We start from the raw sequence: 25,431 nt of genomic DNA, 5'->3' as shown, positions 1-25,431 counted from the left end.
GACAGAACACACAGAGAGCCTGACTGTGCTTGGAGCTGGGCAGCTCTCTTGCAGAATAATTATTGGGAGGATGCTATTCAGAAAATACCACCTGAGCACCTGCTCACTGGGAAAACAGATTTGAATACTAGAGGGCAGATGCCTGCTTCTAGTGGTTCCCACGCCCACACAAAAGCTCCGCGCAGCCCTCTCTGAGCTGCGCCTCTCTCTCTCTCTCTCTCTCTCTCTCTCTCTCTCTCTCTCTCTCTCTCTCTCTCTCTCTCTCTCTCTCTCTCACACACACACACACACACACCTGGAAATGAACCCAGAGACATTCTGCCTACACCTCAAACCTTATTAGCTTTTTTTTTAAATTTGAAACAGGGTCTAAGTTGCTGGGGCTGGCCCTGATCCTGCAATCCTCCTGTATCAGTCTCCCAAGTACTAGGACTACAAGCATGTGCCACTAAGCTTGTATTTCTCATCTTCAGCCCTGGGTAATTTCACCTATCTGAGAGAGCACACAGGTGGCTAGTGGCTGTGCCATGTGGCTGCTGTATGATAATGTGTCCAGCTCTGTGTCTGGCTCAGCACATCCCTTCTATTTCTCCAAAGGGAAGGCTCAGGCCTCCCGGCTGCCACATGGACCATGGAGGGCCCCAGGCAGCCTCGTGCTTGCCTGAACATTTACGCTGGTTGGAGCCATCTCTCCAGCCTGCCGATCCTGCTGTGAGTCTGGCTTACCTCTCTTCTCAGTGGTGATGACCGTGGCCTCCAGTGGCTCCCCCCAGCCCTGCCTGGTCTTGGCCGACAGCCTGAAGATGTAGGCAGACTCCGGGGCCAGCGCAGTGGCTGTGAACTGCCGCACTGTGGCGCCGACCTCCACGGTGGTGAAGGTGTGGGGGCTGCTGCTGGCCAGGCGGTAGGCGATCTGGTACCCTGTGGGTGAAGCCCAGCAGGGAGAGAGAGGGGAAGAGAGACAGACAGACAGTCAAACAGATAGACAGGCCACTTAGCCAGCCATTTATTCACTCATCTGGGAAACCCGCCCTCCCACCACCCCACAATTACTTCTGCATTGAAAACCCAAACAGGCTCATTTGTTTCTTCCAGATTTTCCGAGGCGGCCCGTGCACACTTAAAGGAAGAACACACCTCCGTGATGAATGGAGGGTCTCTGAATGTAATCCCCTGTGAAACTTGTTCCACTCTTCATCCTTCACCGGAACAAGATGTGAAAACAGTTTCATCTTTCCTAAGGATGCTGGCTCACTGGAAGAATGCCATGGGACCTCCCGTGATGAAGCCTGCCCCCAGCACATTCATTCATTGTTTGCCAACAAGGGCGCAGCCTGCAGTGGGCAGGAGCGGCACAGGGGCCACGCCTCTGTTTCCATCCTTCCCTCCACTCGTCTCCCCTGGCCACCTGTGACCCCCACGTCCCCAGCTTCCTCCACTCTGCCCAGCACCTTGGCCTTCCCTGGGCTGGTACTGCCTCCTGGCAGCGCCTCTGGCCAGTGCTGAGCTGGGAGACTCCACTTTAATCCTCCTCTTGCTCTTTCTAATCAGTCGAGGGAGGGCCAGGTCAGTTCTGACGGTCTCTCAAATTCCTTGATTGTTAAGGGTTCATGGCTGATCAGACACTATTAATGAGGAAACCTCTCCAACCGGGTGACTCCAAGGCTCGCCTCCAGTGTCTGAAGAGTTCTTGCCCACTCTCCAGACCTAGCCTGGGACACCCGGGCTCACCGACAGCGAGTGGCCCAGCTGCTGAGCTCCTGTGCTGTGAGAACCTGAGCCTCTCAAAGAATCAGCGACAGCCCAACTGTTGGAGGTGACCGGGGTACACGGGGAAATGAAGCCAGCAGGCAGGAGGGGTCCTCGGCGCCCTGCCTCCAGTGGGCAGCCTGAGTGGTGGCCATCTGCAGAGGCCAAGCTGAAGGGTGCCTGGCAGGCTGGCCCACTCCCTGGGCTTGCCTGACCCCCTGGTCATGCCACTGGGGGCAAGCCCTCTGCTGTCTGTTCTTTCTTCTTGCCTGTCTCTGGGTTCCGGGGTGTCTGAGCTCGCTGGCATCCTCCCAGCTTCGGTCATTTCTCCAGCTCTAATGCCAGCCACATGGAGGCCAGGAGGACGATCCCATGGAGGTTCCTGACAGCCGGCATCATCAGCGCTGTTGTCACCACCATGCAGACTGGGGGACGGTGCCCTTTCTGTGAGGATACCCCGGAGGCCCAGTGTTTGCAGGACCCCGACCTGGGCTCTCTGAGTTGTTTCCACCACCGCTCTGCTTCTGATACACAGGGGCTCTTCACCCTGCCATGGGACCAGGTCTCCTCGGGGTCTCCTGAATGCAGGTGGCCCAGCTGCCCTCAGGCCTCTGGCGAGTGTGTTCTGCTAAAAGCCTGCATTTAGCAGGAGATGACAGGAAACACCTTGCAGGGCTGCGGAGGTTACAGACCCTGGCCCAGGCACCGCTCAGTGCACAGCCATTCTCAGCCTTGATGTGATTGCAAAACAGTAACCACGACCAGCTCTCCACTCCCCGCGCTGGCAGGGCGCCCTGTCCTCAGCGTCCCTTCACTCCGCGTTCTGGTGGGCTCCCTGTAGAGCTCACAGAGGTATTTTTTCAGCATTTTCCCCAAGGTCCTTGTCCTCCCAGGACCAATGCTGGAACGGGTCTGCAGAAGCTGTGAGCCTGTTGTTTTTAGGTCAGGATGGCGGCACCACCACAGAAGGCTTGGGATGCCAAGCAGACTCGCTCAGCTCCTGGCTGAGCCCCGAGCAGTGGGATGAATGCTCCCCTCACCTGGCTGTGACGCAGGAGCCATGCCCCAACACCAGCAGGCCTCACTGAGGCAGCTACACCTGGCGCATGCTCAGCCCTGAGCTCGCACACAAAAGGCACCCCTAAGAGGGACTATCCCTGGAAGAACAGATTTTCCAACAATTTCCTACTTTCTCGAGGCCAGGAGAGCTACCTAATTCTACTCTTCTACCTGAGAGCAGCATCTCTGGTCATGGAATCAGCATGTGTCTTGGAAAACTAGGCTTAAACTTCCATTTTAAAAAGGCAATTTATAAGCCAGGCACAGTGGTGTGTGGCGATAGTCCCACTTCTTGGGAGGCCGAGACAGGAAGATCACAGGTTTCAGGCCAGCCTCAGCAATGCAGAGAGGCCCTCGACAATTTAGCAAGACCCCATTTCAAAGCAAAAAAAATATTAAGCCAGATATGGTGGTGCACACCTGTAACTCCAGTACTTGGGAGGTTGAGACAGGAGAATTGCAGGCTCAAAGCCAGCCTTAGCAACATAGGCTCTCAGCAACCTAGTAAGACCCTGTTTCCAAATAAAAAATAAAATAGGGCTGGGGGTATAGCTCAGGGATAGAATACCTCTGGATTCAATCCCTAGAACCACAAAAATAAAATAAAAATTTAAAATTTAAAAAATGCTGGAGATAGAATGCCCAGGGTTCAATCACTAATAAAGAAGGAAAATTATTTAAAACTATATTAAATATTTATTTATTTGTGGTATTAGAGATTGAACGTTGGGGTATTCTATCTCTTAGCTATACCCTAGCCTTTTTCATTTCTTATTTTGTAACAGGTTCTCACTAAGTCGCTGAGGGTCTTACTACATTACTGAGGCTGGTCTTGAAACTGCAATCTTCCTGTCTTAGCCTCCCACATGCTGGGGTTACAGGCATACACCACTATACCTGGCTTAAAATGTTTTTTTTTTTTTGGTGGTACTGGGGTTCCTGGAAGCCCTTCTACCTCCAGGCTACACTCCCAGACCTATTTTTACATTTTTATTTGGAAACAGGGTCTCCTAAGCCAGCGCGCGCGGCTGGCTTCGAACCTGCGCGGTCCTCCTGTCTCTGCCTCCCAAGCGCGGGGATTACAAGCGTGTGCCACCACGCCCGCCTAAAATGTTTTATTATTACTCTTTGGATTATATTATATTTGCATGGCTCAAAGACAGCACAAAAATGCTAAGGCAGTAGCTCGTATCAGGTCTCCCACCCTGACCCCATGTGTCCCACAGCCTCCCACCCAGGCAGGCAGCATTTCTGGTTCAGGGGCTACTATTGCAGAATAACGTAGGAATGAGGATGGAGTAACAGGCAGACACCCTGTTCTTCTGTGAACACTTGTCCCGTACGAGGCATCCTGTCTCTCAGGCTGCTTCTCTCCTTAGCTGCCCTCCACTTGGTCACAGGTACATTTCCCCTTCTCATTCTCCGGAATGTTTATATCTGTTTTGGGCTCTCCCAGTTTTTACCCTTAAAGTTACAGGCTATGCCATTCACTCGGCCTCTAACCCCTCACTGTGAACGGTGATGAAATGAACCCCGCTCCTTTTCTTCCTATACTTGTCTGATCTGTTACAACAACTTGGGTTCAGCATATTCACGCTTTTTTTTCTCCTGCTATCTGCCCTTATATGTGTTAGTGCATTCACATCTCTATTGTCTGGTTTTTAAACTCTGAATTGTGTCGTGTGAGACTCACAAAATATCTCACAAGAGATGTAAACCAGTGTTCTTGTGTTACCCTGATCTTCTTGTGTCTCCAGCTTTCAGGAGTCACATGATTATCCTTGTGTGGCTGTGATTTGGAGCATTCACACTTTGCTGTGCGGTCAGGAATTTGGGGCAAGCGGCATCTCTGGGGGACAGGGCTGGCCTCTGTGCTAGTGAAGTGCTGTCCACACAGGATTATGCAGAGGCCTCACAAAGGGCCAGGGTAGGCTGGACTTCCGGGTAATGGCAGAAGCTTCTGCCTGACCACCAGAACAAAGCCCATCTGTGGCCGGCACCCAGAGCAGCTGACCAAGGCCCGTTTGCACTGTCACAGGCATACCTTTACATTAAAGAGTCTAAAGAAAGATGTTCTGCAGAGACAAACCCAACTTTATAACCAAGCAGAAAGACTACACTCACAGACATCAACACTGCCAATAAGATCATGATCGAACAGAGTATTTTTGTATTTATTTTTGTATTTTTTTATTTTGCGGTACTGTGGATGGAACCCAGGGGCATTCTAGCTCTGAGCTACGCCCTCAGCCCTATTTTTTATTCTCTACTTTTAAACAGGGTCTCACTGAGTTGCAGAGGGCCTCACTAAGTAGCTGAGGCTGTCCACGACTGTGATCCTCCTCAAACAGAGTATTTTAAAAGGCTCAAGAATGTTGTGCAAGTGATGTGAATCCAAGCACTTGAACGTCACTCCTGGAGATAAAGAGGCGCCAATCCCCCTTAGAGAAGCACGCACTGAGTAGGCATCAGAAACAGACGAAGGCCTGGTGTCGCGCTGCGTCCTGCTCTCTCTCTGCACTTTGAACGCTGGGCAGGACTACCTGGCTGCTTGTGCTCTGCATGGCTGAGCGGATGCAACGTCTCCCTCCTAGGGTGAAGAAGCGCGTCTACCTATGACCTCAGGAGAAGCATCCTGGCCTGACAACAGACGCTTGCTTTCCAGGCTCCCGAGAACACCAGAGGCCGGGCCCCGATGTGCAATCATCTCTTCTCGGTCACTCTGAGACTCAGGGGTACACCCTGCACCCACCCGCGCATCCCCGGTATGGAGCACCACCAGCTGGCGCAGCCCCCCGTCTGTCACTCTGCATTTTGCAGGGCGGTGTGCGATTAGGACTCCTCACTAAAAACCCAAATTGTCTTTCAACTCAGAAGTCTGAATTAATGAGGTATTATTTACTTTTAGGACCAGGACATGATTACAGATGCGCTTTTGTTATAGTTTAATCTTCATTATTTTATCACGTTTTATCTCTTCGTGGATGATTCTGTTGCTAGAGGTACTAATCCTGTGGTGAAGCGAGAATTGTGTTCAAAGGCACATCTTTGTGAAGCATAGAACTGGGGGATTAAGTGGGAACTGGTCTCTCTTTGTCAAATCAGACTCTCCTCCCTACCAATGGCTCTACCCGACTCTCTCATCTTTCTCTGGGTGAGCTTTGGCCTCAGAACATGCCGTGGACCACAGTTTCCTGTTTTGCCCCTTCCCCGACCCCTTCTAGGCCTGTATCCCTTGATAGCACCGGATGATACACCATCACATGTTTTGGGCTGTTTTGTGTGTGATCCTTTCTCTCTCAGGGAAGTCCCTGACAGTACGGCGAGGAGTTGGAGACCTGGGTCCTCACCCAGCTCTGACTGCCTGACCCACCCACCCCATGGCAGTCCAGGCTGGACGGCACAGTCACTTCTGATGTGGCCCCAAAGCTCTCTCAGCCCCCTCACCCCACTACTCTCCTGAGGTCTTGAAGGTCATGTTTATGTCCTTATCATAAAAGTTACTCAAGAAGCAGAAAACAATAGCACTGCTGAAGTCACCTGTGGCCTTAAGGTGGGTCCCAAGAGAGCAGGCCCTGCAACAAGAGGTTTGTTTGGGAGAGAGGAAGGGAGCTGAGAAGCAAGCTGGGGAGGGAGGGAAGGGGCACCACACACAGGAGAAAGCTTTAGCCTGGTGCAACTTAGAGAGCTACAATATTTGCCCACCAGCTCCCAGTGGCCACTGGCTCAGAATTGGGTGGGACTTCTTAACTGTCTAGTCTAATCCTCAGAATCCAGAGGCTCCGACAGCTAGGGGAGGCCCCGGGCAGGGTGGGCTGTGGTGGCTTCTTAGCAGCTGGTGAGTGAGTGCTGTGAGTGGGGTAAGGGAGCACAGATATGCAATAAAGCCATCCATCAATTAGGGAGGCAGAGACCAGACTGCCTCAGCTACTTAGCAAGGCCCTACGCAACTCCATGAGACCCTGTTTCAAAAAGAAAATGACTAAAACATAGGGCTGGGGGTGTAGCTTGGAGGTACAATGCCCCTGAGTTCCATCCCTGGCACTACAAAAATAAATAAATAAATAAATAAATAAATAAATAAATAAAGCCACCCATCCTATCACTCAGATAACTGCTACTATCTTGGATTTGTGTGTAATGTGTGTGCGGGGTTACTAGAAACCCAGCAGCACTCTACCTCTGAGCTATAGACCTTTTATTTTCTATTTTGAAACAGGGTCTAAGTTGCTGAAGGTCTTGCTAAATTGCTAAGGTTGGTCTTGAACCCACAATCTTCCTGTTTCAGCCTCCCAAGTACTGGGATTCTAGGCATGTGCCATCAGGCCCAGCTTATCTTAGAATTCTTTGATAATCATTTTCTTTGTGTATGAATTTTAAATGAAACTGAATCTTTACTCTAAATATGGCTTTTTCATCCTGCTGCTTCTGAAAGACATATCCAAAGCATTTCCCTGTTTGGAAACATGAATATTAATGACTGCTTAGTCCAGCCGGCCCTCCTTGTCTTTGGGTTCTGCATCCTCAGGCTAAACCAACTGAGGATCAAACAGGTTCAGGGGCAAAGAAACGTTGTGTCTGTATTGAGCCTGTTTAGACTTTCCCCTCATCATTATTTCCTAAACAATGTTGTGTAACTACTGTTCGCAGAGCTTCTTACTGTATTAGGTATTATCTACAGATGGTTTAAAGTACGCAGGAGGATGTGTGTAGGTTAGGTGCACAGACTACGTCCTTTTACATTAGGGACTCGGGTTTGATCCATACCCTGCAGATGTGGCGGGAACTGCATTGCCTCTCGTGGACCCTCCTTTCACAGTGAGGGAGGGGGTATTTGCTGCAGGCTGCCCTTGACTCTGACCTGTGGCCACAGAAACAGCGTCCATCTGGTGCCGTCTAGGTGAAGACTCAGTAGGCAATGTATGTAAATTGCAACAACGTCACTTGTTCCTAATGGCAGGAAACCTGGGGTATTATTTTCTATCTCTGATCCAGTTCTTACACTGAGCTACTGGGAGAAAATTCCTCAGCTTCCAGATATGCTCACAGATTCCTATTATTGCTCCTTACAGGTGATATCATTGCTAGCATCCGCACCGTAGTCTGTTGAACATAAAGATTACTTCCTATATCTTACCCTGACACATTTGAAAGCCTCACTCCACAGACAATAGAAGAGCCTTTTTCTGTACATACATGGCAAAGAGGCAGCTGTGTCATCGTTCTTGCATTTTTAAAGAATAATGAGAGATGGTGTTAGCGATGAGAGTGTTTCGCTGGAAGAGGCTGGTTATGTAATTACGGTCACAGCCAGATCAGAAACATTAGCGCGCTGAATTTCAGCGAGGCAAGGTCAGAAGGCTGCGGTGTGTGTTCAGAAAGAATGGGTCTGCCGAATCAATAGGAGGAGTGAAACACCGCCGGCAAGAGCGTGTTGTTAAAGTTATGGGTGGATTATGATAATACAGGCATTCAAAGGAGCAAGGCCAAGCACGAGGAGCATCGATCCAAAGCGAAGATTAAAAACACAGAGTGAGAAGCCTGCGCGGTTCTCAATACACCTGAAAGGTGGAGGGAGCATTGTATGCCCAGAAAATCAGGGTTGAGAAAGGGTGCATGTTGGGTGTAGGAGACATATTTCAAGCCATCCATCATGTAAGACACAAAGAAGGGATGCTAGGAAGATGCGGCCACAGATTGTAACCTCTCCCTGAAGCTTGATGCCAGAGAGCTGGTGCAGCCATGGGGTTTAGTCCAGACATCTGAGGTGGCTGTGAACCATTTATGGGGTGTGCTCTTGGCCAGCAAGCCACACGCAGGTCCGAGAGCCTCCCTGATGCTCAGGTCCTGTGGGCCCAGCCAGAAGCCACTGGCTGTTAGTTTAGCACTTGGGGGCAGGGAGCACATAAGTGCAACAGGAAACCCAACCCGGGGATTTGCAGACATGGATTATATTCAAATGAGCTCCTAATTCTCAGAAGAATTGGCACACACCCTGTGTAATAAGCTCAAGGTAAATGTTAGGCCCTGGATGGGCAGGAAGCCTTCGGATGGGGAGGAGGCAGAGGCAGAAGCCGGGGCGTGGGGTCTGAAGAGCCACGCGTCAAGTCTAGCTTAATGGCATTATGAGTGCACGGAGCCGTGTGGCAAGTGAGGAGGGATGGCCGTGCTCAGGGGGGCTCCGCGCACGCCCTCCCAGGAAGGTTCTGAACGTTAAAAGCTCTCCATAGTAAAATATTTATGCAAATAGGCAAGCGTTTTCCCCTCTAGGTTCTTGCCGGCACTGTTAATCTCTTCTGGAAATGCAAGGACATGTTTTGATATAGATGGCAAAGGCGTGAGCTGCAGAGGTGTTTACGCACTCTGAGGGCTGCGCTGCAGAGTGGGAGCACCGACTCGAAATCCCTGGACATGAAGTGAGTGACGCAAAGCGTAGGTTCCCTTTTCCCCCGGTCGCCAGCTGAAGCCTCTAGGGACCGTCTTCCCTCTTCCCCACAGCCTCTGCAATTCACTGTGCCGCCTGTAGTGACGTGCAGGTGACAGGCGACCCCGACAACACCCATTACAACCAAATGCTGCCACAACCGAGGAGGCGCGGCTGTGATGCTCTGCCCTGCAGTGGACCAGCACCGCCTGACTTGGCATCTCCTGCCATGGCAGGGGTTTGGTGCTCTCCTTACCTGGGTCTTGTGATTTTCAGTGACTCCCAAGGAACTCCAAACCAAGACCTGAATTTCTTAGCATACATCAGAGACATTCTGTAACCCAAATGGCCTTCCTAGGCTTTCCTCTCTATCTCCTCAGCATGAAGCCTCAGCTCCGGAAACCACAGTGATGGAGAACAAGCCAATGTGACATGCCACAGGCGCGTACAGAGTAAGTGCCAGCATGGGGTCAAGGCACAGCACAGCGGGCTGCCTGTGAGCCCAACGGTTGGAATAGTAAGCAGGATTTGGACTCACACATTAATTGAGCACTGACTGTGTGTCTGGCACTTCCGAGTGCTTCATGTGCAGCTCATCTGATGTGATGAGAGAGGCACAGATGCCATCCATTATTGAGGGATGGGGAAACTGAGGCACGGGACCTGCAGGCGACTTGCATGGATTCACTCAGCTAGTAGACTGTAGGCTGAGATCTGAACCCCAGGGTGGCTGCCCAGTCTGGAACCTTGCCCGCTCACTCTCCCATCCTGCCCATCCCTAAAGCAGTGCTGAAGATACAGGGAGAAATACGAGCAGATTCATCCGCGCAAACTGGTGGACCGCAGCTGCTTTCTTTTTTGCTATTCAATGGATCTGCAGAGAACATCCCTGTGCACATGTGCAGGGATCTTTCTGAGGAGTGCTGTGGAGAAGCTGAGCCTGCCAGGTTGGACGGCAGGCGAGGCGGCGCTCACCTTCCCAGGGTTGGCCACCCCGCTCTCAGAAGGCAGTACGGGTCGGGTCGCAGTCCTAACAGGGTGTCTAAAGAGGTCCCGCCTTCTCCAGTCCTCATGTCCTCCTGGGGCCATCAGACTTCACGATTTTAAGTCTGACTCATGTGAACTGGTTTATCACTGTAGCCTAAGTTTTATTTCATAGTATTTTTATAATCAGAAAAACAAATTCAAGATGCCCTGAAGAGTATATGACAGGATTTAAGAACAAGCTGAGAGCCCCATCTGGACAGCGAGACTCAGTGTGCCAGAAGGAAAGAGGAGAGGTGCCCAGCAGATGGAAATGCACACAAAGGGAGGGGCTGACTCACAGGTAAAGGGGACGCCGGGGTGGACGTCCCCACCGAGCCCAGGGTGAAAGTTCATCCCCATTGTGAGGTACGAAGAGGTGGAAACAGGAGGACCCTTACGAGGTGATAAGGCCCTGCGTGTGCCTGGGGAAATCCCTTCACATGTGGATTCATGGGTTTGGGTGCATATGGAGAGTGGGTGTGTTACACAAGCCAGCTTGGCGTGCTCTTTTGCGAAGCCCTGCACAGGGGTGGGGGCCCAGGGTCCTCACCAGCAAGGCGGCCTTTAGCCATTGGGCTCCAGCCTCCAGCACCCAGAGACACTTTTACTGTGTGTAAAGCGGGCTTTGACCTTGTATTTAAATTTCCTCATTTCTCTTGGACCAGAGGAAGCTGCAGGCCCATTAGGCCTGGTCACACTGTCCAAATTGTGACTCTCAGCTTGTTTTTCAACCTCGTCATTTACGTTTCAGGATGTCATTAACATTTGTTTCTCTGGTTACAGAAGTACTTTGAACCTGAGCAGAATAAACCTTTATACTCCGTGGCATTCAATTATAGGGAATAAAAACAAACCAACAGGACATCCACCATGCATCTCGCAAGAGGAGCAGAGGTCCCCAGGGAAGGGGTGTCCTCCAAGCAAGGAGCAGGCAAGCACCCCAGCTCAGAGCTGGTTGGGGTTGGAGATGTCCCATGTTTACAAGAAAGACCCTAGGCACGCTGTTCAAAGACAGCCTTGAATCAGACCAGAGGCCCCGGGACCCAGCCGAATGCACGCTCTGCCTCAGTGCGTCTGCCTCGAAGTCCCTGCCACAGCTGAACTTCACAGCTCAGTGGGCTACTGTGCAGGCACCGAGGTGCTCAGAGCAGCAGGGGTGGCTGAGACGGTCAAGCCTGGACTGCTTCTTCTCAGAGAAAGCAGTTCTGTGGGCTCCTGGGACTAAACGCAGCAGATGAGAATTCTATATTCTGAAGCTCAGGGGCAACTCCTAGATAATCCAACTCTGCTTGTTCCAGGAAAGGCTGCAGGCTCCTGTCTGGGCGCCATGTGAAGGACAGGCCCTGCCTGAGCATGGGCAAACCTTTTGTCCTGGCCATCTGCTCTGTAGACCATTTTCCTCACCTGGGTCTGGGCTTACAGCGCAGGCCCCAGATGTGTCTGCAGCCCTCCTCATCTGGAGTAGCCTGGAATGTTCGTTTCGACAGGGACTTCCATGGCTGTTCATCTGTGATTTGGGCGGCAAGAACCTGGGATTCCAATGGTCTCTTAATTCAGAAATGTTATACTCATAGCAAATATGTCTATCTGGCAGTTCCAGGAATCTCAAGGAGGAAGATTCACAGGGCACACAGACCGCAGCCTTCGTGTGTGGATGACACAGGCGCACTCCAGGCTCACCCAAAGCTAGTGCCTCATAAATATTTGCCTTTTAGGCCACCTGAATTTGCAGGTGATTTCCTCCTGTATCCAGCACAGGGTTTCAAGACTTAAAAACAACAACAACACTTTCTTCAATCTTCCAACCAAATCTTAGACTACCAAGATCAAAAGCAGAAACGTTTTACCACTTGTTTTTAAGTTCAGATTTATAACTGCACCAGAAGTCACCTGGAACACAAGCTAACCCATCTGGGGGTAGAGGGGCCTGCCATGCATTAGGACGAGGTGAACGTCATATTAGAGTGCTGACCTCCTGGGTCTGGAGTGACATTCTGTGCCTTTCAGTGTCCCATTTAACTCAGCCACACTCTCCAACATGCAGTAGGGTACTCACAGCAGATCCCGGCTGCAGCCCTGGATCTGTCTGCTTTTCCACACGCAAAAGATTTCTATTCCGGGCAAGCAGATACCCCTTTCACTTCTTCCAGAGCCATAAAGCCACTCACCCTCCAGAGGCAGCTCAAAGGTGGCCTTGTGCACACAGAGCCCCCACCCGGGAGTGCCTGCTGGGGGCAGGGCACTGGATGATCTCTGCCACAGGGTCTTGTCCCTCCTGTTACCTCCCTGATGGGGCACGTGCATCCTGAGGATGGGCAGGTCTCATTCCTTCCCGCTTCCCACTTTGCGTTCAGTGTCTGGCACACCTAGTCCCTAATTTGTCTTGGTGGAAGGGTAATTAAATAAAGGAATTGATGAAATTTTAAAATATAATTTGCTGCCTTTGGGGAGCTGGGGGAAATTAAGGTCTTTCATCCCTATTCTCAGAGTTGCTTCTCTGAATAGAAAGTTAAATGTGAACAATTCCCTGGGACCTGAGGCCCACAGGTCACGAGCGCCTTCCCAGGGTCAGGTGTGAGCCTCACAGCAGAAGACAGCTGTCCCTAGGGGCTTGGGAGCAAGGCCTGAGTCTGCAATGTCTGTGAAAAACTAGCCTCCTCTTTTCCAAATCCACATCAGACCCAGAATGGCGTGGAGGGAAGGTGGTTACAAACGGCACTGCTATGAACCTCAAACAAGGGCAAAAAATTCTGGGTTAATAAAATGTAAATTGCACCCCACAAAACACCCTCAGTGCATAGCTCAGGACACAGAAGGGGGGCCATGATCATCTCAGTTCAGAAAACATAAGGCTGCTGTCAACATGATGTGTTTTCACCCTCATACCTATGCCATATAAATAGAAGAATGCAATGTAACTGTCATTTCTTGCCTTCCCATCGCTCCTTACCCAGAATCACGCCGTTGGGCTCCTCCGGGGGCTGCCAGACAATCCGCACCGCTGTGAGCCTCACTTCGGGGAACACCAGCCTCACTGGGGGGCCTGGGGCTAAGGGAAAACACAGTGACATGAGTCTGTGTGCACAGGATTGAAGTTCAGCAGCCGGCAGCGCCTAGCACATGGATAGTGACCCGTGATGCCCCTCATGGTACTCGCTGGAGTTTTCTAGGAATGGCCTTGGAACCCAGCTGGCTCTGTGTGTCTCCCTAACAATTCTGGGAAAACACCTCATTTGGGATCCTGTCCCCATCTACTTTCCATGCTGTGGAACCTGTGCTCACAAACAGTGCTGGGAACAGCGCACGATGGCTGTTGTGCCACAGAGCTGGTCACTAGGAGGAGAAGTACAGTGTCCACTCAGCTCAGCTCAGACGGCTTAGCTGGGCTTGACAGCTGCAGAGCGGACGTTGAGGGCAGCCTCAAGTCCCTTCCAACTCCAAATGGCGGTTACAGCTAGCGCAGAAACACGCTGCCGGTCAATGTGTTTTCTCTTCCGCGTGCCACCCCTCTCCTGCCTTGTCCTAGAAAATTAAGGGTTGATGTTTACAAATGCATATAATAACTCTTTGGTGTGGTTCAGTGCACCAATAATTCAAAAAGCAGTTTATACTGTGGAGCCATTGAATAACAGGGTCATAGCCCTTGTACAATATATTTGCTTAAATGGATAGGCAAGCTAGTGCAGGGCCAGTCTAAGGACTTGTTGGGTTTAATCATGGATTGATTCCTGGGTAGGAGGCGGTGGGCGTGGGCAATCAATACAGAAATACAATGATGTGTGCAGCGGCCATTCTGGGTGGTTGAATTCTGCCTCTGGCCACTAAGCTGAGAACAGTATTTAAAACTTGAATGGGTGTTATGACACCAATATTTGGGCAAAATAAACGTCCAAAGGAGGCTACCAGCTTGCTAGCCAGGCCTAATTCACAAATATCCAAGCTCTGACCTCAATATTAGGTGGCCTTGGTCCCCCGAGCAACCCCGAGGCTGGTCATTTAGATTACGTCTGACTGAGGGGAAGGAAAGACGCATTTGTATTAGGACTGTGTAAGAAGAAGAAAAATCTTCCACAACTAGCCAAGTGTCCTTCAGGAAGGGCAGTGGCAGTGGGCCAAGTGTCGAGGAACAGTTTCTAAAATGCTCCATCTGAGCTGGCTGTGGCAGTGCATGCCTATGATCTCAGTACTTAGGGAGGTTGAGACAGGAGGATCGTAAATCCAAGGCCAGTCTCAGTAACTTAGTGAGACTCTCAGCAGCTCAAACTCTGTTTCAAGAAGAAGAAGAAGAAGAAGAAGAAAAAAGGAGTCTGGAGATGTAGGCTGGAGGTAGAATGTCTTTGAGTTCAATCTCTAGTACCCAAAAAACAAAAAACAAAAAGCCCTTTCTGATTTTTCATTGAGAACCTGGAACACACAGGGCGTCCTTTGCACAGTTTGCAAGGAAGCACTGTCTGGAGACTCTGCGCTGGGGAGGGATGAGGCAAAGGTGCTCAGCGCTCAGTGCTCTGCAGGAGCCCAGGCCTTGCTCTGGTGCCCTTTGGTAGCCAGGGACAGAGTGGAGTTTCCACTCAGCAGGTGGCGGTGCTTGGAGCTCATTAGTCGCTTCAGGAAGGTGTGTAAGAAAATCTATACTTGTTTCACCGTGGCCAGATGCCTCTGATCTGGGGTGCGTGTTTTGGGGGAGGATCAGTATTTTCCCCTGACATCTTCATTACAGCCTATTCAATAATGAAAATATAAAAGAACAAATTTTTAAGTGTTTGACATCTGCATCATGGAAAAAAAAAGTATTTACTGATGATTTAGACTTCCATAAAAACAAAGCCAGAAAGATGTGCTTGTTACTTGGTCTTACTAGTTTACGAGGCCTGGGTTACTAGGTCAGACATAGGGCTCCGTACATGGGAACTTAGAATTCCCTCTCAATACGCAAATGGTGAGACCTGGGAAGTCCCACAAGAATGGGGACACATGGGTCCAGAGAGGATTTTTAACTAGATTTGTGTTGTAGGCACCCTCAAGATGAGCAGCTGACATTTTACAGCTCCGCCCACCCCTGGCCAGCACTGCCCACGGCAGAGTTACGATTGGAGTTTTGCATAGCTTCATAATCAGGCTGTAAAAATCCACTTCAGGCTGAAATTGGCCATATAAATGCTCAGTGACTGAAATACAATTTTGTTTTGTTTCCCTCAACTGAAAAAAAAATGTGTTTGGAAAATCATGCTGAAAGCCACCACCATCCAAACTGTTTGGATTGGGAAAGCAAACCCGGGAGACAGCGAGGGCAGCAAGGGCACCGAGCGTGCACATACCATCGTCTTTGGTGCGCTCGAGGATGAGGGGCGAGCTGGGCACCCCGTTCCCGATGCGGGTGAAAGCGAGCACCTGGAGCTCGTACAGCACAAACTTGCGCAGGCCCGCCAGCAGCGCGGACCACGTGTGGTTCCCCCGCACCACGTGGCTTCTGGGCTCGGGATCCAGGTCTTTGGCTCGGTATAGAATCTGAAGCAAAGACATAAGTGCGATGGTGAGAGCGATGCTGTGTGTCTGGCAGGCAGGGGCCTTGAGGTGCTGGCTCACACCAAGGCCGGAGCCAGCCAGTGGGTTGCAGCTGACTTGAAGCGCCATGGGGATCTCATTTCTGTGTGCTGGTATTTGTGGAGGAAGATAGTGATGAAGCCACTGTACGCCAAAAGGGTGGCATAAGCTCAGTCACCGTTCAGCGAGCTGGCTGCCTGGCCACGGATTTAAGATGGAAGCACTCGACTGCAGATGTGCCAGCAACATCTGCTGAAACAAGACTCCAAGATGAACACAGAGGCAGCACTCTGCTTTTTGCAAAAGGGGCCGCTGGGTCCCCCAGTTCCATGGAAACGGGGTTCCTGCCTCAAAAGGCGCACTGCTCTCCAGGGGAGCCTGAGTCCTGGGCCACAGGCACAGTCCTCCTGAGATGCTCCTCCTCCTGCGTGCCCCCCTCCACTCGCCTTCTCTGAATCATTCCCGAGATCACTGACCCATAAGGTCATAAAGACAGGGCCATCAGGGAAGAGCTTGGAAATAGCACAGCTAGCATTTTTCTCTGGGACCCTGGAAGGTAGACTGAAGTTTTGGGCTCTGAACTGACTTAACAGGAACTACCATGTATCATGAGACCGCTGAGCATCGTGGGATTGCCGAGTAGCATGGTGGCATGGTTGTGTACCATGGGACAGCCGTGCATGCATCAGAGGACAGCCATATACCATGGGATTGTCATGTATTATAAGATGTCCAAGTATCATGAGACTGCCATTTACCAAGGAGCTCAAAGGGAGCAATTAGAAGACCCAGGGAAGAAGAAAGGCATAAGAGAGCAGGTTGGGGGAAAAACAAAGAATAGAAATCTAAATGATAGAAAGTCACTGGGTACACTGTGGCACACCTGTAATCTCAGTATTTAAAAGGCTGAGCCAGAAGGACCCCAGGCTCCAGGCTAGTCTCAGAATCTTAGTAAGACCCTCAGCAACTTAGGGAGACCCTGTTTTAAAATAACAGGTCTGGGAGTGTAGATCAGAGGCAGAATGCCCCTAGGTTCAATCTCTAGTACCAAAAAAAAAAAAAAACCCCAAAAGATAAAATAGGGCTGACCCTTAAATTCAATCCCCAGTACTCCCTCCTCCAAAAAAAATTATAGACAGGCAAAGAGGAGACATAGTTCAGGTCCGTAGAGCAGCATGTGAGAGGAGTGTGGCTTCGCTGGCCAAATTCAAAGGGCTCACTGTGGTCCTTGGAAGAGCTGAGCCAAGGGTGGATCTGGGAGACGGTGCTCATCACCCTCCGGCGACGAGCACACAACTAGAGGTTTAAAGGGTCCAGGAAGTTGCAAAGAAGGCGGAACCCAGAGAAGTTGGAGTAAGTTCAGCCTATATGGCAGGTCTACTGGACTGCCCTGCGCCGTGTGAACCTGGACAAACAACACACGTCTATCGATACTCATCAAAATTCAACCATCAAGGAGTACGTCACCAAGTAGTTCTCTTAACTCTCAGGCTACCCTGGGAAGTAGCTTCCAATATTTTACAAGCGAGGAGACCGAGGGGTAGAGATAACAAACTGGCTCAAGGGGTGTGGTGACGTACTCCTGGAATCCCAGTTGAGACAGGAACGTTGCAGGTTTGAGGCCAGCCTCAGCAACTTAGCGAGACCCTGTTTCAATAAAAAATAAAAAATAAAAAAACAAAAAGGGCTGGGGATGTTGCTCAAAGGTAGAATGCCCCTGGGTTCAATTCAACCCCAAATACCACAAATAAATAAATTAAATAAATAAATAATAGAGTTGGGGGTATAGTTCAGGGATACAATGCCCCTGGGCTCAATCCCAGTACCACAATTAATTAATTAATTAATTAATTAATATGTCTGAGAATATAGCTCTGAGGTAGAACATCCCTGAGGTCAAATCGCATTACCACCGAAAAAAAAAAAAGGAGGGGCAAAAGAAGGGCCAGGACAAAAGCCAGTGAGGGCCAGGTACACTTTGGGCTCCTTCTCAGCCCTCTGACATTTGACAAGAAGTTATACAGCTGCCTCGTTCCCAGACTGTAATGAGCTTCTCCAGGTCAACTGATGGGCGAGTCAGTCCCTGGCAGTGCCAGAGATCTGGGAGAGGAGATGGACATGTGGGTTCACAGCGCCCTCGCAGCAGCTCCTGAGGCACAGCAGGTCACCGCAACACATACCTTGTAACCCAGGATGAGCCCATTCTGGTCCTGTTCGGGGACAGACGCCCATGTCAGTAAGATCTGGGTCGAGCTGACAGCCTGGGCAGACACGTTTTCTGGGGCGGCTGAAGGAACTGCAGAGAACGAGTTACATCAATTGACATCAGAAGTGTACAGGCTTCTACAAATAAAGGCCCAATTTTCACCCGAATAATCGAGTTCTCCTTGATAGAGTGATGCATTCTCAGCAGTTTGTGGGGATCAGATTAAACCTGCAGAAGTCTAACAGACATGTAAATCTCTTTAATATTAGTAACAAATTCCATAAATCCCAGGTATTTAGAGCTCAATTTTACCTGAGTCCACTCAGCAAGAAAATACGTTTGGTCTGTTTTCTATCATAACCTGTGGAAACTTCAGGCTTTTCTCTCAAATAGGAAATTCTCACGTTCAGACAGACATCACAGCTCATTGACATCTCTAAAGGGGGCATTCTGTGATGCTGATGGGGGTCCGTCTGCACAGAGGGGTGAGCTTGCCATGTGCATGCCCCCATGCTAAGCATCCTCACATTTCTAATTGAAATTAGCTCACACAGCAATCAAACCACCTGGGCATCACTACCCCTTTCTACAGATGGGAGGACCAAGTCTCAAGGAACCATGTTTATTTCCTTCTAAGTGAATGTTTCCACAAGGAGATGCTTCCAGAAGCAGCTGGTTAGTTTTTGACCCTTGTCCATTAAGATAATTTTCCTACTTTTATGCAATCTCTCCTGTTTCCATTGTTACTGAACTCATTGTCTTGATATGCATACCAGAACTCAGCCATAATGTGTACAAAGACAACAGTAAAACCTTTAAAACAAAAAGGACTTTATAGTCTAGATAATCTCAATTGCTCTGCTAATTTTCTTATAGACCCATTTACACGTCAAAGGCCATTCAGACAAGAAAAGATGGATCTGGGCAAGTCAGGGGAGGCGCCATTTATAACAGGCCAGAGCAATGGGAGAGTGGGGAGCTCCGGCCCTCCCTGGGCCAGGAGGAGGAACACACTTGAGGTTCCCTGCACGCATGGTAGGCGTGACAGGATGTGGGCACCTGCCTCATGGAACCCTCTGGAGTAACTTGTGGGACGGTCTACTTCACAGACCAAGCACGAAGGCTCCGAGGACACAGCTGGGTACAAGGATGCCTTTTAAACTGGGAGGCCATGAGGCTACTCAGGGAAGAGGGAAGCCAGAAAGTGACCTTGGGATGTGAGCTGAGGATGCTGCTCCACTGCCCCATGTCCCTGGCTGTCCAATCTGTGAAATGGCTGAGCCTGGGCTTTCACCTGGCAGGTGAAATAATATAAAAAAAATGGGGGAGGAGGTACTGGAATTGAACCCAGGGTCATTCTACCTTTGAGCTACAGCCCTAGCCCCATTTTATTTTTTTATTTTGAAACAGGGTCTCCACATGGCCCGTTTATACCCACCACTGGGTGTCTTAAAGGCTTTTACCAAGAAATGGATTATACATACTCATATTAAATTAATTAATTAATTAATTAATTAATTTTTTGGTGGTACTGGGGTTCTTGGAAGCCCTTCTACCTCCGGGCTACACTCCCAGACCTATTTTTACATTTTTTAATTTGGAAACAGGGTCTCCTGAGCCAGCGTGCGTGGCTGGCTTCGAACCTGCGCGATCCTCCTGTCTCTGCCTCCCAAGCGCGGGGATTACAAGCGTGTGCCACCACGCCCGGCTCCTCATATTTTATTTTAAAAAAGAAAGGAAGCTAAGAAACTAGTATCCCAAATCAACTATGAATTAAGGGGATCACTATCACTAAAAGAAATGTAAACCCCTAATTTATCTGATTTTATTTAAAATAAAAATACCAGACTATGTGTCCATGATTTTAGTACTATCTTCTAAAGACTCTGTTCCTGTCTATAAAAAGCAGGACCATCGTCATAGCAACCCAACTGGCCTACCTCTCAGACCCTTAACTGTTTCCTGCAGGTCAATCTTTGAAACTGTAAGTGCCCAATTCTCACTGCAGATCCACAAATAATGGCTGATTTTCTAAGATGTGGTGGGTAATATGTGCATCCATTTCCTGGAGGACCATCTGTGTCCCCAAAGAACGAGGGTGACCTGGTGACTTAAGCGGTGCAGACACTGAGCTTTGAATGTGGCTGAATTTCTCATAAGGAGAGAGCCGAGCAGGGTAGAAGAGCAAGTACCAGAAGCTGGGCATGATGGCGCACACCTATAATCCTAGTACTTGGGTGGCTGAGACAGGAGGATTGTAGATTTGAGATCAGTCTAAGTAACTTAGAGAGATCCTCAGTAACTTAGCAAAACCCTATTTTTAATTCCCCCCCCCCAAAAAAAAAGGAAAATAGGACGGGGTTATAGCTCTGAGGTAGAATGTCCCTGGGTTCAATCCCCAGTACCACAAAAGAAAAAGAAAAAAGTACCACAGTTTGGGATTTCAAATTTAGGCTAATTTAATTTCCACAGGGACAAAAATCTGCCATTTGGTTACAAAGGCATGTTTTTAAGATTTAAAAGAGAAAAATCTTACATCTGTTTTGAGGCAGATTCAACTTCTTTTCCAACCTGACATCTTCAGTTCTGAAACGTTCTTAGAAATTCCCCTTTCATCAAAAACAAAACCACTGAGATGTGCTTACTCTCTCCCCCTCTACCTAGTCTCTCTCTTCTATGTGATTTCTCACTATGCAGTCACTGTCGCTCCTCATGTGGTCTTTTTTTATTTTTAAGGCCTCATTTATCCTATAATATATCATAATATATCACAAGATGTCATGGAACCCATTAGGCTGCACTTCAAAACCATAAGCTCCACTTAAATATGATTCAAAGTGTTCTGCTCTGTGTTCCCAACCCGCTTTCTTGGTATTCCCATGAAGTATGCCATTTTAAGTTCCAAGGTGCTACTGTTTTCACTGAGGTGAAACTTTTACTCGGACACAGGACAGAAGCTCACTCTCCTCAGCTCTCTCTCCAATACTGCCCTCCCATCAGATCCGTCATTCGGCCTCTGACTCCATCACCCCCATCTCCCTTCCCTGCTAACCCCCACCTCTGGAGAGGGTCAGTGTTCGACTTTGGCAGGAGGATGGAAGGCAAGAAATCAAAATCACTGTGACTGGGAGGGCTTTGCTAGTCAGAGGGAAGGGCCTCCCGTAGGAGAGGGTTCTGAAAGCTCCTTGCAAAGGTAGAAAAACCAAGTTCCTGCCCCACTGTTAGTGTGGGATGTGTGTGTATGGGGTGAGGGTGAAACAGAGAACCAGCAACTACCACAGGAGGGATCGGCCCAAGAGGGGTCTCAAGCCAGCATTTAAAAATCTCTGAAATGCGAATCATTTACATCTTGAAATGAAGATCAATAATCCAATTATCTAACTGATGATGAAAATACTTGAACCAAAACTCTTTTTTCCAGAGAGATATGTTGTACGCAAGTTTCTAATTGAACAAAAAGTCAATGAAAAACTAAAAGATAGCCAGGTGTGGTGGCAAACGCTTGTAATCCCCGTGCTTGGGAGGCAGAGACAGGAGGATCGAGCAGGTTCAAAGCCAGCCTGGCTGGCTTAAGAGACCCTGTTTCCAAATAAAAATATAAAAATTAGGTCTGGGAGTGTAGCCCAGAGGTAGAAGGGTTTCCAGGAACCCCAGGACCACCAAAAAAACCAAAACCAAAATAAGAAACAAAACTAAAAGATAATGTTCTGTCAGCCATAACCCTCAAAAGAAGAAAAGATACAATGATGGAGAAAGCAAAGTTTCAGTTGTAAGATCAATTCTTGTCCTTGACCAGAAACCTCAACAAGTGAACTTTGGACATAAGCACAACTGCAGTCCACAGTTCATTCCACCTGCGATGCCCTGATTCCCCTCCAGCTACATGGAAGACAGTCAGCTAAGACAAAGACACTTCCATTATTATTTTTATGATACAAAATTCTGTTCCTCAATATTGAATACGAACTAGCAGTCCCTATGAAAATAAACACTACTTGAGAAAGACCTTTCTGAGTTACTGTGTAAGAGATATAGGACTGTTTGAAGAGAACAAAGCTGTAAAACAAAAGAGAACAAAAGATGAAAAACACTGAGGGTGAGTTTACAGAGTATCACCCTCTGCCTCCTCTTGACTATTGTAGAAATAGGTTTTCAACAGCCAGAAAGGTTTGTACAAAAAAAAAAAAAAAATAGGACTTCCGGGAAGATGGCGACCGAGAAAAGCGGGGCTTAAGAGCCCCGCTAACAACCAATCTCCATTACCACAAAATCAGCGCCTTTCATAGCCAGAAAACACCATCACCAGAGAAACAAAAAAATTACCAGGCTCCAGAGAGAAAGCGGACTGAGAACAGAGCTCAGAGCCACAGAGGAGATACACCGGCCTCACGCCCGAGGACATGGCAGCAGCGCCATACTGCCGGCGGCAGCGGCGAATTCACCGGACGGCTACAGCAAGCCGAGCTGAGCCGCTGCGGAATAGCCAGGCGGGATTTTTCAGCGCAGGGAGCATCTAAAGCTCCCAGTGGCTGAGCTCAGCACACGCTGCAAGAACTCAGAGTGGAATTCAAAACCAAGAAGAAATAAGCCAGCCTCACGGCCGAGGGCGTAGCAGCGGCGCCATATTGTCACTGGCGGCAGCAGCACCGAATTCAACAAGTCCAGTACAGCTACATCTGCAAACTCAAGAACGGTGAGTCAAATTGTGGGCACAGAGGAGAAACCCCAGTACTGTACTTCCTGGGACTTGACCCAGTGGGGGAGTGGCGGTGGCAGAGATATCACATCATAGGAGAACGTGCAACCTGGCACCCCCCATAGTTTAAAGCAGCCTCTATCGACTCCCTGGGTCGAAGACTCTGTGATACAACCCAGTAAAGGAGTAGTGGGGTCTGAGATACTACAGACTCGAGATCCAGAGCACCTTAAGTGAAGCCATAGTGACCCAAGGGAAGAACCCAGAGAAGGCACAAACTTCCAAAATCATGGGAAAGAGGAATAACACTGGAGCAATGAATGCCCACAACCCCACAACATCAGAACCTGATAAAACAGAAAATCAGAGATTTCTAGAAGATCAAATCAGAAAAATAGCTGTAGAAATAATAGAGATGCTTCGAAAAGAATTCAGAGAGAGCCAAAAAGAGATAAAGGATGCAATTAATGAAGTAAAGGCCTCAATTCAAAGCACAAACAACCAATTAGACCACATGGAGAACAGAATCTCGCTCTTAGAAGATGATCATTCCAAAAATGAACGCATAGTTTCTAATCTAAAAAAAAATAAAAAATAAAAATAAATAAATAAAAAGAAATCAACAAACTACATGTTATATAAAAATAAAATATAATAAAAAGTGGAAACACTGTTTTGATAACTCTTCAAAGAACACTTCTAAAACAAGGCAAACCAACATAAAATTGCTGATTTGGGTCTATTTTTTATTTTATTTTTTTATTTTATTGGTGCACTGTATTTATACATCATAGTGGGATACAAACTTTTGTAGACATACATGCATACATCGCCCAGTCAGCCCCGACCCGATCCCCACCCCATTCCCTCCCCATCCCTCCTTACCATGCTTGGCTTAGTGGTTGACATCTAGTATTATAGCAATTTATCCAAAATTAAAAATGATAATCTCACATAACAGTTTCATTTGTCTGATACCAAGCTTTTGATGACTTAAAGATAACATTTCAATATTTCTTTTTGCTTTCTTTCTTACCAGAGAATATTTTTTTTCTATTTTTTTAGGTGAAACTATCATATATTTATATATTTATTTTTCAGAAAAAAATCTATCCTAATATGGAATATGGATTCTAGATACCCAAAACGATCTTGAAAAAGAACAAAGCTAGAAGATATATATTTTCTGATTTCAAACCATATAAAGCTACAATAATTGAAACAGTGTAGTACTGTTTTAAAGGCACATTTATAAACCATTGGAGTTAAATACAAGCCTAGAGCTAAATTCTTCCCTATATTGTCAAGTTATTTTTGACAAGGTTTCCACGAACATTTGGTGGTGGAAATAATAATCTTTTAACTAAATATTGTTGAAAAATAATAATTACATGGAAAAGAATAAAATTGGACCCTTACCTAATCCCATATACAAGTATTAACTCAAAATAGATAAAAGACCTAAATATAAATCTTAAGACTATAAACTTTTAGAAGAAAATCTGGGTCATAAAACCTCACAACATTGAAATTGGCAGTGATTTCTTGGATATGATTTCAATGGCACAGGCAACAGAAGAGTATACAAACTCCCTAAAAAATAAAAAAGAAATATTGTATATCCAAAGACAATGTAAACAGAGTTAACAGTTACTAATAGAATGGGATAAAATATTTCCAATTGCTATATCTGAAGGTATATTAATATTCCAACTAGAAATCCTAAAAATTAACAACAATAAAGGCAAACAATACAATTTAGAGATAGGTAAAAGACTAACATAAATAATGAATCTCCACAGATAACCAATCTTAGTTGTCTGTTGGATGGAAAATCTTGTTTCTCTGGTTCTGGTGTGTGTTACCTATTTCTTCTTTGTAGTTAATCTCTTTGAGTATTTTCTCTAGCGCTGGTTTTGAAGACATAAATTCCTTCAGTTTCTGTTTGTCATGGAAGCTTCTTATTTCCCTAGCTAATTTAATAGAAAGTTTTGCTGGGTAGAAAATTTTTGGCTGGAAGTTGTTTTCTTTCAGAGTTTGGAATATGTTACTCCAAGCCCTTCTGGCTCTCATGACTTGGTTTGGGAAGTCTGGAGTGATTCTAATTGGTTTGCCTCTGAATGTCATTGGCCCTTTGTTTTTTTTTGCCTTTAAGATTCTCTGCTTGGCTTCCACATTGGTCATTTTGACAATTATGTGGCGTGGGGATCCTCTTCTCCGATCCTGTCTAAAGGGAGTTCTATATAAGTTTCCTGGATCTGTGTATCAACCTCTTGCTCTATGTTTGGAAAATTTTCTGCTATTACTTCCTTGAAGAGATTGTTGATCCCTTTGGTTTCACTTTCTTTTCCCTCCTCTATTCCAATTATTCTTAGGTTAGCTCTCTTAAAATGGGCCCATATTTCTTCAATGTCAGATTCCTGCTGTCGGATATTTTCCTCTTTCCCATGATTTCGGAAGTTTGTGCCTTCTCTGGGTTCTTCCCTTGGGTCACTATGACTTCACTTAAGGTGCTCTGGATCTCGAGTCTGTAGTATCTCAGACCCCACTACTCCTTTACTGGGTTGTATCACAGAGTCTTCGACCCAGGGAGTCGATAGAGGCTGCTTTAGACTGTGGGGGGGGGGTGCCAGGTTGCATGATCTCCTATGGTGTGATATCTCTGCCACCACCACTCCCCCACTGGGTCAAGTCCCAGGGAATACAGTACTGGGATTTCTCCTGTGGGGC

The 25,431-nt window shown here is 47.9% G+C and overlaps 1 protein-coding gene across 1 annotated transcript in view; it reads right to left on the bottom strand.

The window, feature by feature from the left end:
* SDK1 (sidekick cell adhesion molecule 1) overlaps window positions 1-25,431 on the bottom strand; it is a gene marked incomplete at both ends in the record, with an annotated part of 886,211 nt that overhangs the window by 98,574 nt on the left and 762,206 nt on the right. The window contains 4 exons of the mRNA XM_080702238.1: window positions 727-921; window positions 13,209-13,307; window positions 15,574-15,763; window positions 17,980-18,095. Of these exons, the coding sequence (XP_080558364.1) occupies window positions 727-921; window positions 13,209-13,307; window positions 15,574-15,763; window positions 17,980-18,095 (600 nt within the window). The remainder of the gene's footprint in view (window positions 1-726; window positions 922-13,208; window positions 13,308-15,573; window positions 15,764-17,979; window positions 18,096-25,431) is intronic.

This window comes from Muscardinus avellanarius (assembly GCF_963383645.1).
Source record: "Muscardinus avellanarius genome assembly, chromosome: 10".
Lineage (NCBI taxonomy): Eukaryota > Metazoa > Chordata > Mammalia > Rodentia > Gliridae > Muscardinus > Muscardinus avellanarius.
This window is presented reverse-complemented; position numbering and strand designations above follow the sequence as displayed.